We start from the raw sequence: 11488 nt of genomic DNA, 5'->3' as shown, positions 1-11488 counted from the left end.
ATTTTCTGGGCAGTTTCATTGCTTTTGGTATTTATTATACAGTTCAGTTGCTACTTTATATTCTGATGGAGTGATGTATTAGACCTTCTAATATGTTCTCGATGCCTTATCGAATGCTTCTTAGTCCGGATGACTCCGGCAAAGAAAAAAATAATAAATAAATAAAATAAAATAAAAACGGGGCTTAACTCCATAGGCAACAAAATGTGATTGACACTGAGCCGAGAACCTGCCAAGGCCAATAATTCTAATCCTCCCCAGCGTGGCTTGGTTGAAACCAAGGTGGAAGCAAAAGAAACGAGGGGAAGTACTCCGTAGATACGCGGCGTGGGAGGCTGTGCTCTCACATAGCCAGAACACTGGGTATAGCGGCTATAGCCAGACAACGAACCGTCGTTTGTTGAAGATCATCCCTGGGCCAAGTAAATTTAAGAGAAACTGATAAGGAACTAGATACCACTAGCGACCACTCGGCTTCGCTTGTTTGCCGATCGTCTTGGCAGACGCTGGGTTCTTCACCCCGGGGCCCAGACTCGGCGATTGTATGTATTTATGTATTTCTTGCGGTGGAAGATGATACGGATCTAACCTCTTTTTTTTTTCCCTTGACAATGATCGTGACCGCTAGGATAAACCCTTATCCTTGCCACATGTTTTAACGCAAGATGACTGTCGATTTTGGTTGTGTTGAGCCAACCACGTTTCATATTATGGATTGAGATCCTGGTTGCCGATGGTCCATCCTAAGGTTCGTTATCATGTTCAGATCTCCACTTCAACGAAACACAGCCCGCCGACCCCGGACTGCCGAAAAAGAAAAAGAAAAGAAAAGAAAGAAAGAAACAACGGGGCACACTTCACCTGGGGAGACGGACCAATTTTCTCCCGCTTCATCGTCATCCGCCAAGATCCCACTCTTTCTGATCGGTTCGCGGTCTCCTATTTCTAACGCCCGGTAAATAGAGATGCCTGGGGAAAAGAAACCTTGGCGAACCCACCGATCGGCGGAAGACCACGGATAAGAGAGTCAGCATTTGGGTTCATGTTGTCGTTATTGACTTTAGACTTTAAAGCCCTGGTTAGGCCCCGACGAACGGAGCGCCGCAACGAAAACAGCATGCAGTCATGACGCCTTCGGATGGCGCCAAGGGCTTGCCAAGGTGGATCTATGAGACGAATCCAATCTCAGGTAGAGGAGATGATAACACGGTACCCAATTGATACTTTACATGAAGTTTGTTCGGACCCAATATGCCAGATATTGGCCGGCCTGAATGTGTCCAGGTGCTATAGAAATGGGGTTATCCCGGCATAGTGGAGTTGATCATGTCTGAAATGCTGTTTCCGGATGTAACTCCAGCACGAGTTCTGCACGGATATACTTACTTTTCGTTATCTAGAGGGCACATGTCGGGTTGACCCGCGTTGGGCTGATGACTTCAGTATCTCCCCTTGGCACAGATGTTGTGTCTTGGGGGTGGAGAGGATCTTCGTAGCATAGTTATGTCCCACCAGCTTGAACTTAAGTAGAGGGAGTTGCTACTAGTTCATTGCATTCCCATTGCCCATCCTCTGGACGAAGCCCTTGCTAACCAGCACTCTGCCCCTTTCTTAGCCCATCGTATAGTCCTCATTACTGTTTAGTATCTACCAATAACACTATGCATCACGCTCCTCCTCCTCCTCCTCCTCCTCCTCCCTCTTCATCGGGGGACCTCCCTCTCTTTCCAGCTTCAGAAAAGAATCAGTCCATCAACTGGCACCCGTCATCACTTGCCAATCCACCTGCATCCCGAATAGAAGATAATTCAAAAGAAACAGGGGGCACTTGGGGTGATGGATGCAGTGCGGCGACATCCCTCGCAGATAATCAAGACGAGACAACGCTGTGCTCATCACTGGCGCGGCACTTCCGCACCAACATAGACACTACGCACACTGACATCGTCCTCATCATCTGTGGTTTCGTCAGTGGTCTTGTAGATGGCCTATCGTTCAACGCCTGGGGAAGTTTCGCCAGTATGCAAACAGGTGTGCCTCTAGCTCCCTTCTTAGTTCTTCCCAAACAACCACTAACCAACCACCCGCAGGAAACAGCGTCTTCATAGCCCTTGGCGTCTCAGGCCAGCCAGCTTACCCAGCTTATCTCTGGGCCAAATCCCTAATTGCCTTAACGGTCTTCATAACCAGCAACATTCTCTTCATCCATGTCTCGCGGGTCCTCGGGCCCCGCCGCCGCTCAACCCTAATCCTATCTTTCGCCGTTCAAACTGCCGCCCTCCTCGCGGCAGCCATACTCGTCCAGTTAGGGGTCATCAACCCCAAACCCGAAGATCCCCGAGCCCCCATCGAGTGGATGCAAGTCCTGCCTATCTCGCTTCTGTCTTTCCAAGCGGGTGGACAAATCGTAGCGTCCCGGGTGCTGGGTATCGACGAGATCCCGACTGTCGTGTTGACTACGCTGCTCTGCGATCTGCTAGTAGATCCGAAGTTGACCGAGAAGGTTAACCCAAAACGCAATAGAAGGGTAGGGGCCTTTCTGGCGTTATTCTTGGGTGCCATGACTGCCGGGGGGTTGTCGAAGGTCACCGAGATGGCGGCAAGTTTGTGGTTTGCTTTTGGATTAAAGTTTCTGATTACGGCTGGGTGGTTTGTGTGGAAAAGGGAGGGGAGGAGAGAGGGAAAGAGGGATGTTGAAGGTTGAGGGTTGAGGGTTGAGGGTTGAGAGTTGAGAGTTGAGGGTTTGGTTTGGTTTGGTTTGGTGTGCCTTTGGCTTTTTTTTTTTCTCATCTTTGAACATTTTTAATGATTCATGAGTTTGCTTTACAATATGTTTGAGCCATATGCTTGCGTGTTTGGTTATGACATTGCTGTTCTTAGCGGTAGCTCATGCTCAGGAGTCCGGTTATAGACGTCTTATCAAATGAAACTTAAGTCTTCTACCATATTTGTGTGTTTATGTGTTATATGTGCTCTGGCCGTGAAGCAGTCTTGGAATGCATGTGAAGACGGAAAAGTCGGATTTGCAACCAAGTAGTATGTATACCTGCACAGTCTTTGATTTAAAGTTGCTAACGAGCCGATATATATGGTATGTCATCTCAGGCATAGGTTTGACCATGGATGTATACTTGTTGTTCTAGAAAGGCCTACGCCTCGGTCCAAGTCCCTGGAAGTGGAACCTGCGGAGACCCGAGGCTAAACGCTTGGATACAAATCACCAGCTCCGCACTTTTACCATCAAAGCGCCCGCTTATCTCCCGTTGAATTCAAACATCAATATGCAGCCAGATTCAGATTCAGTTCTTGTGAGTTCTACAAGTGACGGAATTACTACTATCAAAATCAACAGACCTCATCGAAGGAACGCCGTCGACCCAACTACCGCAAACATTCTCTATGAGAAAATCCTAGCCTTCGAAAACGACCCCTCACAGAAAGTATGTATACTCACTGGGATGGGCGATACATTCTGTGCTGGTGCCGATCTTCATGAAGTAGCTGGACAAGATAGTCGCGACGCTATCGGCAACGAAACAAAAGAACGACGTAGTCACTTTCAAGCGCCACCGGAATCTGGCGAACAATCTCTAGGCCCGATGGGCCCATCACGACTGCAGGTCCAGAAGCCTATCATCGGTGCTGTCTCCGGATATGCAGTGGCAGGTGGGTTGGAATTAAGCCTACTCTGCGATATCCGCGTGGTGGAAGAGGATGCCGTGTTCGGGGTCTTCTGCAGACGATGGGGGGTACCACTTATCGACGGAGGCACAGTTCGTCTCCAGGCAGTTGTTGGATTGGGAAGGGCACTTGATATGATTTTGACTGGACGTCCAGTCAGTGCGACCGAGGCCTTGTCTATGGGGTTAGCAAATCGTGTTGTGCCAAAGGGGAAAGCTATGGAAGAGGCCGCAGCTATTGCGAAGCAATTGCTTTCGTTTCCGCAGCTTTGTATGAATGCGGACCGGGACTCGTGCTACTATAGTGCGTACCAGGCTAGCTCGTTTCAGGATGCACTGAGGTATGAGTATGAGAAGGGCGTGAAAGTTTTGGACCTTGAAAGCATCAAAGGAGCTGCTCGATTTAGTCGCGGCGCAGGGAGGCATGGAAGTTTTAAGAATGGTTCACGTCTTTAAGTTCATTCGGGAATTGCGCATATTCCTTGGACTAATGGCCCATACCAAGTGTCGGGACAGGCGATCGGGGTTTTTTGTTACAGTCAGCATGAATATTCTTCAAAAGACTCGCGAAACCATTCGGATATAGCTTCTGTTAGGGCAGAGAATATCCTTCTTTCAGAAGCTCAGATATATGCAGAATTCCGAAGCTGGGTTTATTTGAGAGAGCTTGTGAATCCATTAAACCTTGCATAACATTTAAGAATGTTAGAAATGCCCATGGGAAGCATGGCCGTAAATGGCCATAACGCTTGTATATAGACGTGTCTTGTATTAATAAATTGCATGAATGAAACCAATGTGGTGTATGCCAAAGGTAGTGCTCGTTGCTCTTTATATCTCGAACAGGCCTGAATTAGCAAGGCCCATATCCATATTAGAGTCTACACTGCTGCCATGCACTGCTGTCTGATCTGTTTCTTTTGCTGGGAGAAAGCTGCAGAGACCTTCCAAACGGGTCTAGTTGACAGTTGAGAACCACATGGGCTAGGCCAGACAGTGGAGGGACGGATACAGCAGCTAGACTGAAGAATGATCCACTTGCCGTACGGTGCGGTGCGAATTAGGTGCTGATGCAGTAGTGGGTAGGCTCTGAACTGTGGCAGAGCATTAGAACAAGAGTCTAAAAAAGTCAATACTAAATAGAGAGCCATGTCTCAGGGAATCAAATAAACCACGTAAGCTATTGACTGACCCTCCCGATCCAACTGAGAGGGACGACTGGTCGGTCCAAACTTTGATAGAGTCATTTTTGACACCGATTCCTGAGGCAGTGATTGGCCAGCCTTACATCGGTCAGCCACGTACAAACATGCTAAAAATACCCCCTGACCAGCCACACGCTAATACCTTTTAGGCAAGTATCTACTGATTAGACGCGTAAGGCAGCACTCATAAATATTCGACTTCAAGATACAATAAACAGCACAAAGACCTCATTCCAGTTGTTCGACGTTGTAAAGAGGTAAAATCACCATGGCGCCACACTATGCGATGCTCGATACAAGAGCCCTCGATGCCGCAAGCTCTCATCTCGCCAAGCGCGACCTAACCGTCACTCACACACAAGCGGTGACGCTAGGAGTGATGGCCGTGTATGTGGTCGTTATCGCGCTTTTATGGAACTTACCCTATCTCCGATGGTCGCTGTGGCCTTTCAAGGTGAGAAGGACTTATTTAATCTGCTAATATCTATGTTACCAATAGGCTGACCGTTGATAGATGCTGGTTATTGCTTTCCATGAGTTTGGTCATGCGATCACCGCGTGCTGCACCGGGGGCAAAGTTGAATCGATCTCCCTTGATCCCCATGAAGGAGGAGTTACACATATGCGGGGTGGAATTAGCGCCGTCACCCTTCCTGCCGGATATCTAGGATCGTCCATCATCGGCGCCCTTCTGATTTTCGCGGGGTTCGATATTGTTGCGAGCAAAGTTGCTAGCATTGTTCTGGGTGTCTGTTTCCTGCTTACGCTGTGGTGGGCCCGAAGAGACTGGCTGACCATCGTTACCATTCTCTTAGCGGTCGGGCTGCTGGTGGCGTGTTGGTTCATTGCACATGGAGAAGCGCTGAAGTGGGTGGTGGTAAGTAACTAACCTGTACTGTGTACCTCTTCAACAGCCGGGTTACTAATGTGATCGCAGCTTTTCATCGGTGTCATGTCTGCTCTTTACAGCGTCTGGGATATTGTGAGTCTCCCCATACCCATGTTACCCGCTCTTGCTAACCACACCTTGAATAGTGCGACGACCTCATTATTCGAAAGGTCAACACTTCAGATGCCAGCGTCTTTGCCAAACGCTATGGCGGCTCTTCGCGCTGCTGGGGTGTTATCTGGTCCATTATCTCCCTCTGTTTCATGGCCATCGGCATCATTGCTGGCATTGCAGCATTCCGGGAGTCCTTCAGCGAGCAAGAAGACTCCTCGAAGCATTTTATCCCGACTATCTAAGCGAGTACTCGACGATTCTTAGAAGCGGGTAGTATCACGAACATCTTTATCGACGAGAAGACGATTGAAGCCTGTAATCCCGAATTGGTGTTGTCTGGATTTTCATTTCCTTATACCCCTGTGTTTCTGCTATGAATGAGTAACGGATTGAATGTTATATCCCCTTTCTCGAAGATGGTAGTTTTTGGATTCACAATACGTAGTAGTGATACGCTCAAGAAACTCAAGGTTATTAGAGATTAATCTATGGAACGGACTCATATTTACTGCCTAACTACATCTGGTTAGCTTGGTGGGCAGTTTCTTGGAGAGCCAAACATCCCCATTTTCCAACTACTACTGCCTACAGTATACAAGTTTGCATTAATATTGCTCTCACTCTCAACAACGGCTACTATAACCCAGCATTCTTCAACACGCCAACAGAGCTATATAAATTAATAAGGGATAGGCTATTCTTTCTGTAACAGTTACTTTTCATTCACATAATGGGAGCGATTTTGTCCAGGATAAGTGAAACTTATCACGCCTTAGCTGCTTTCTGGTCAGAACTCTCGCAGAATGCCGCCGAGAGCAATGCCCTTCTACGACGCATCGCTGCCCCCGAATTTCCAGTCCCAGATCCGACTGTTTCGTTCTGGCAGACTGATCCGAAATACCCAGAGCTAGTTAACGAGAGATCGGAGGAGCTTCCTCAGTCAGCAGATGTTGTGATTATTGGCTCAGGTATCTCGGGGGCAAGTGTAGCTTACACGATTCTTACGGAATGCCAAGCATTGGGCATAGAGAAAAGAGTTGTGATCTTGGAGGCGCGCCAGGTGTGCAGCGGTGCAACAGGAAGAAACGGCGGTCACTTGAAGTGTTCTCCCTATTTAACGTATTCCGATCTGAAGGCGCTGCTCGGCAAAGAAAAAGCGAAAAGAGTGCTCCATTTCCAACTCAGACATCTTCCTACAATCTTGGAGTTGGTCAAAGACGAAGGTCTTGATGAAGCAGAGGCCAGGGAAGTGGAAACTGTGGATCTGTTTACCGAACAGACAATATGGGACAAAGCGCGGGAAATGGTCCAAGAACTACGACAGGATGCCCCGGAATACGCCGAGGACACTATGGTTTGGGATGCTAAGCAAGCACGGGAGGTAGGTGAGCTGTGACTGCCGAAATATTCTCCAGCTGACTGGGGTCCAGCAATTTGGCGCAAGCAGTCATTGCCTCGGAGCGATTTCGTACCGTGCCGGCGCCATGTGGCCTTACCGACTTATTACTTCGATTTACATGAAACTAAAGTCTAAATACCAATCATCCTTCGTCATTGAAACGGGAGCCACTGTCCGGGAGATACACGTGGAGGATAACGACACTACACCTTACCTTTTGTACACGTCCCGTGGTCAGATACGCGCCACACACGTTGTCCATGCTACTGATGCATATGCGCCGAACTTGATCCCTGGGCTAAAAGGTAAAATATTCCCTGTTCGTGGCCATATGTCTGCCCAAAAAGCCGACGGTCCCTCATCTCACCTAGACGGCTCTCGCTCCTGGAGTATTATTGGCAAGAAAGGGTATGAGTATATCACACAGCGACCCCGAGAATCCGCAGACCCTCACAGCCCTGGTGGGGAAATCATGCTGGGTGGCGGTTTATATAAATCAGATGGCAAAGGGATGGATGAGATTGGGATTTGGAAGGATAAGTGTGTCGACCCTACTATCAGCGCTTACTTGAGTGGAATTTGGTCAACCGTTCTTCAAGGCGAACATGCCCGCGTACTACAACTATGGACAGGATGTATGGGATTTACGCCCGATCTCGTTCCTTTTGTCGGGGAAGTCAGTCCAACCTTCACGAAGCGGCGGAGGGCCTCCAATAAACGCAAAGCAACGGCCTCCGAATCCGGAAGTACGCCGGCGAACGAATGGATCACAGCCGGTTTTAATGGCGATGGAATGGTGCTGGCGTGGCTTTCGGGGACGGCTGTTGGACTCATGGTTTTAGGGCGTGAGGATGTCCACCTGGAGGCTCGAGCCGGCCGACCAGCAGGCAAAGTCACGGATTGGCTCCCGAAAGAACTGTACCTTTCCGAATCCAGAGTTCGTGACTTGAGCATCTTCAAACTTGCGCGATTTTTGTAAGGGTTTTACCTCGGCAGCATGACAGAACTGGTTCAGTATACGATGAAGACTTAGGGGAAGAAACACAGTGTTGAGACAGCACATCACCCCATTCGAGTTTTCAAAAGACCTAGACTTACGTCGGAGTACTGGACTATTGCTGGGCGTTCCGATCTGAAATAAACTTACCTACAAATAGATTGGATCCTGGAGTTGCCACCAGTAAGCGACCCGAGAATCTCCACCCAAAGGCCCCATAACCCTAAGACGAACCACCACTAAGCATAACTCTAACCCTATAGTACAAGGCTTTTATCGTAGAGCGGACCTTTCCCCGTGTCGCATCCCGTTAGCCGTCCTCGCCATGCAAGACGGTACCACATGCTCCCCCATTTTTTTTCTTGATCATGCATCCATAACTTGCACCAACTACTTCTTCGACGTGCATTGATGCGGGGAGCAGTGCGGATCTTTCACCGTGTTGAAAGCAGGAGCACGAGCCAAAATCTGGGGTTAACAGGCACTATGCCTGTGTTATGTGGGTAGAGGACTTTATATACGGATCACTACCCCGTGGGGATGAACCAGATTCCCCAGCAAGGCCTTATCCACCTCTCTTTTATCTGTTATCATGGGCACTGGATCAGTTCTTGAAAGCAAGCCCTCGGTGGAAAACCGGGAGGCGGTTGATGATGCGAGCTCCAACCACAACATCGAACGGCAGCAGGTTCTGTCCGTTGGGCTCAACGATGCTCTCACCAAGGAGCGCATGTCGCCCTGGTCATGGGCAATGGTCCGTTTGTATGGTCTTGTTGCTTTAACTACCCTAAGTAAGGGATTCTCTATATACCTCTCTACTACGATTCTCCCTTCAATTGCTGACAGGATAGACTGTTGTATGAACGGATTTGACGGTACCCTTATGTCCTCCATTAATGCTATGCCCACTTTCCATGAGCACTTCGGCACCCGCATGCAAGGTAGTGGCACTGGTATACTCTTTTCCATCTATGCCATAGGCAATCTGGCGGGCGCGGTGGTTGCTGCACCCGCCGCAGACACCTTTGGTCGGCGCTTTGGCATGTTCACTGGCTCACTGATCATCATTGTGGGCACAATACTGGAAGCCTCCGCCCCCAAGGTTGCCCAGTTTATCGGTGGCCGGTTTCTGATCGGAATGGGCATCAGTATATCGAACACGTCAGCACCGATTTATCTGGTGGAAATTGCTCTTCCCCAGTGGCGTGGAATCTTCGGAGGGTTATATAACGTCGTGGGATATTATATAGGGGCATTAGGTACGACATCATACTTCTCACATACCACTCATCACTGACAATTCTTCCACAGCGTGCACGTGGATTGCTTATGGAACAGGGTTCATGAATACCAACTGGTCATGGAGGCTCCCGGTTGTCATTCAGGCTGCTCCTTCGGTCATCGTTTTGGCGGTGGCCTTTTTCATGCCCGAGAGTCCTCGGTGGCTCTTTGCCAACAATAGACCCGAAGAAGCCCGACAGATGCTGATCAAATATCATGGTAATGGTAATCCGGAATCTGCGCTTGTTGCCCATGAATGTCGTGAAATCGAGGAAGGCATTCGCTTCGAGGTAGAGACAGGGGGCCGGCGATGGTGGGACTACAAAATCCTGTTCTCATCCCGGGACATGCTATATCGTCTCTGGCTTCTCTTCCTCGTTTGCGTCTTTTCGCAATTCATTGGTGGATCAGTCATTACGTGAGTCCTCCCGATCATGACTAGACAAGCAGTACTAAATCAAGCAGATACTTCATGCCGGTCATGCTCGAGAACGCCGGAATCACTGGCTCGTCCCAGCAGCTGCTTCTTAATGCTCTTAACACAGTATTCTCCTTTATTGGTGGTCTCTGTGGCAGCTGCTTCGTCGACCGCTGGGGCCGCCGTACTCTGTTCCTTTACGGCACCTTTATCACAGGATTAATCTATATCCCCATCAATGTTATCTCCTCTTACGAATCAGAACGCCTCACTACCAGCATGGGCTATGGGTTCATCGCTTGTATTTTCCTCTACGGTATCGTCTTCTCGTTCAGCTGGACTCCACTGCAGTCACTCTATCCTGCAGAGATCCTCCCCAGCCGCGTCCGAGCCAAGGGAATGGCTTTCCAGAACGTGGTGTACGGTGGCTCCAACTTCATCAATATGTACGCTACGCCGACGGGGATGGACAACATTGGTTGGCGAATGTATATTATCTTCCGTAAGTGTTCTCCTTTCCAATGAGCTGCCGATCAAACTAGCTAACCCCGGACAGTGGTCTTGCACTTCCTTGAGTACATCTTCATGTTCTTTACTCTTCCGGAAACCAAGGGCCGCACTATCGAAGAGCTGGAAGAGCTTTTCCTCGAAAAGAATCCCGTCAAGGCATCTTTGAAGAAGAAAGAGGTGGTCGTCCGTGAGGGCATGGGCGTCAAAGAGGTTGACGTATAGGAGAGGCGATTAGGCGACCGAGCAAGTCTCTCACTCTACCTGTTAGTCTCTATATCTGTTTGTGTTACCCCGATACTGTTGTATACTCTCAAGTGCTCCGTATGTAGTCGTCGAACCCGGCATTAGCATAATCTCACATTTCATCTCCGGTTGACATGCAAAGTAAAAAATAAAAATAATCAAAAAAAGAGTATACGCAAACACGCAATTAAACTCAACCATAGCTGAGCCTCCTATTACGAAGTCACTGCAACCCCAAGGGGCTGAGGCAAGTGGCACGTCGATCTCCAGACCCTTCGATTTCGTACCTTACCTGGAATACTCCTGAAGCACGGTGAGATCCACTTTCCATTCCAGAACAGGAAGATGATTGCTCGAATGCCGAGTTAATTTATCGACGGAGTGTCTGGTCACCTCGTATTCTGCGGTGACTCGCCAATGGCATCTTAACAAACCCGCGCCGATCGACTCCATCCCCACCCGACATATTGACCATACTCTGTATGGACACTTCTCGCGAGAAGTTTGATACTTGGTTGAATTCCATTCCCACCATTTCACATGTCATGTTGCACCGGATTACTCAATTTTTATTTAGAAAAAAATTAAAATAAAATTATCTACGACCATGGGAACATGAACAAAACTAGTCCAATGCTTCGCAGAGTCTATGTCTTATAATTAGTTTATGGTGGGAGGCAAATGAGTTAACGTGGGGGGTCCAATCTCAGAATCTCATGTAGATCCGACTATCCAGAAAGGGCAATTATCGT

At 48.7% G+C, this 11488-nt stretch overlaps 5 protein-coding genes across 5 annotated transcripts; all 5 read left to right on the top strand.

Moving 5' to 3' along the window:
- The first annotated feature begins 1584 nt into the window (after nt 1-1584).
- BDV27DRAFT_135392 (YoaK family protein) lies at nt 1585-2727 on the top strand. Its single transcript, XM_032068526.1, has 2 exons — nt 1585-2031; nt 2091-2727. Exons 1-2 carry the CDS (start codon nt 1662-1664, stop codon nt 2702-2704), a joined length of 984 nt encoding a protein of 327 aa, XP_031922973.1. The 5' UTR covers nt 1585-1661; the 3' UTR covers nt 2705-2727.
- Nucleotides 2728-2985: 258 nt separating this feature from the next.
- BDV27DRAFT_47724 (enoyl-CoA hydratase/isomerase family protein) lies at nt 2986-4349 on the top strand. Its single transcript, XM_032076717.1, has 2 exons — nt 2986-3040; nt 3225-4349. Exon 2 carries the CDS (start codon nt 3282-3284, stop codon nt 4134-4136), a length of 855 nt encoding a protein of 284 aa, XP_031922972.1. The 5' UTR covers nt 2986-3040; nt 3225-3281; the 3' UTR covers nt 4137-4349.
- An 804-nt stretch (nt 4350-5153) lies between these two features.
- Nucleotides 5154-6130, top strand: BDV27DRAFT_162191 (M50 family metallopeptidase; the record flags this gene model as incomplete). Its single annotated transcript, XM_032073352.1, has 4 exons — nt 5154-5339; nt 5400-5762; nt 5823-5867; nt 5921-6130. The coding sequence occupies 4 exons, from the start codon at nt 5154-5156 to the stop codon at nt 6128-6130; spliced, it is 804 nt and encodes a 267-aa protein (XP_031922971.1).
- Nucleotides 6131-6618: 488 nt separating this feature from the next.
- BDV27DRAFT_162190 (NAD(P)/FAD-dependent oxidoreductase) lies at nt 6619-8266 on the top strand (the record flags this gene model as incomplete). The annotated part of the gene is made up of 2 exons (XM_032073351.1): nt 6619-7269; nt 7319-8266. The coding sequence occupies 2 exons, from the start codon at nt 6619-6621 to the stop codon at nt 8264-8266; spliced, it is 1599 nt and encodes a 532-aa protein (XP_031922970.1).
- Nucleotides 8267-8631: 365 nt separating this feature from the next.
- BDV27DRAFT_47691 (general substrate transporter) lies at nt 8632-10736 on the top strand. Its single transcript, XM_032076716.1, has 5 exons — nt 8632-9075; nt 9136-9543; nt 9596-9983; nt 10031-10485; nt 10540-10736. The coding sequence occupies exons 1-5, from the start codon at nt 8877-8879 to the stop codon at nt 10713-10715; spliced, it is 1626 nt and encodes a 541-aa protein (XP_031922969.1). The 5' UTR covers nt 8632-8876; the 3' UTR covers nt 10716-10736.
- The last annotated feature ends 752 nt before the right edge of the window (nt 10737-11488 follow it).

Source organism: Aspergillus caelatus (assembly GCF_009193585.1).
Source record: "Aspergillus caelatus strain CBS 763.97 unplaced genomic scaffold BDV27scaffold_239, whole genome shotgun sequence".
Classification (NCBI taxonomy): domain Eukaryota; kingdom Fungi; phylum Ascomycota; class Eurotiomycetes; order Eurotiales; family Aspergillaceae; genus Aspergillus; species Aspergillus caelatus.
The sequence above is the reverse complement of the archived record's forward strand: the minus strand, read 5'-3'. Positions and strand labels throughout refer to the sequence as shown.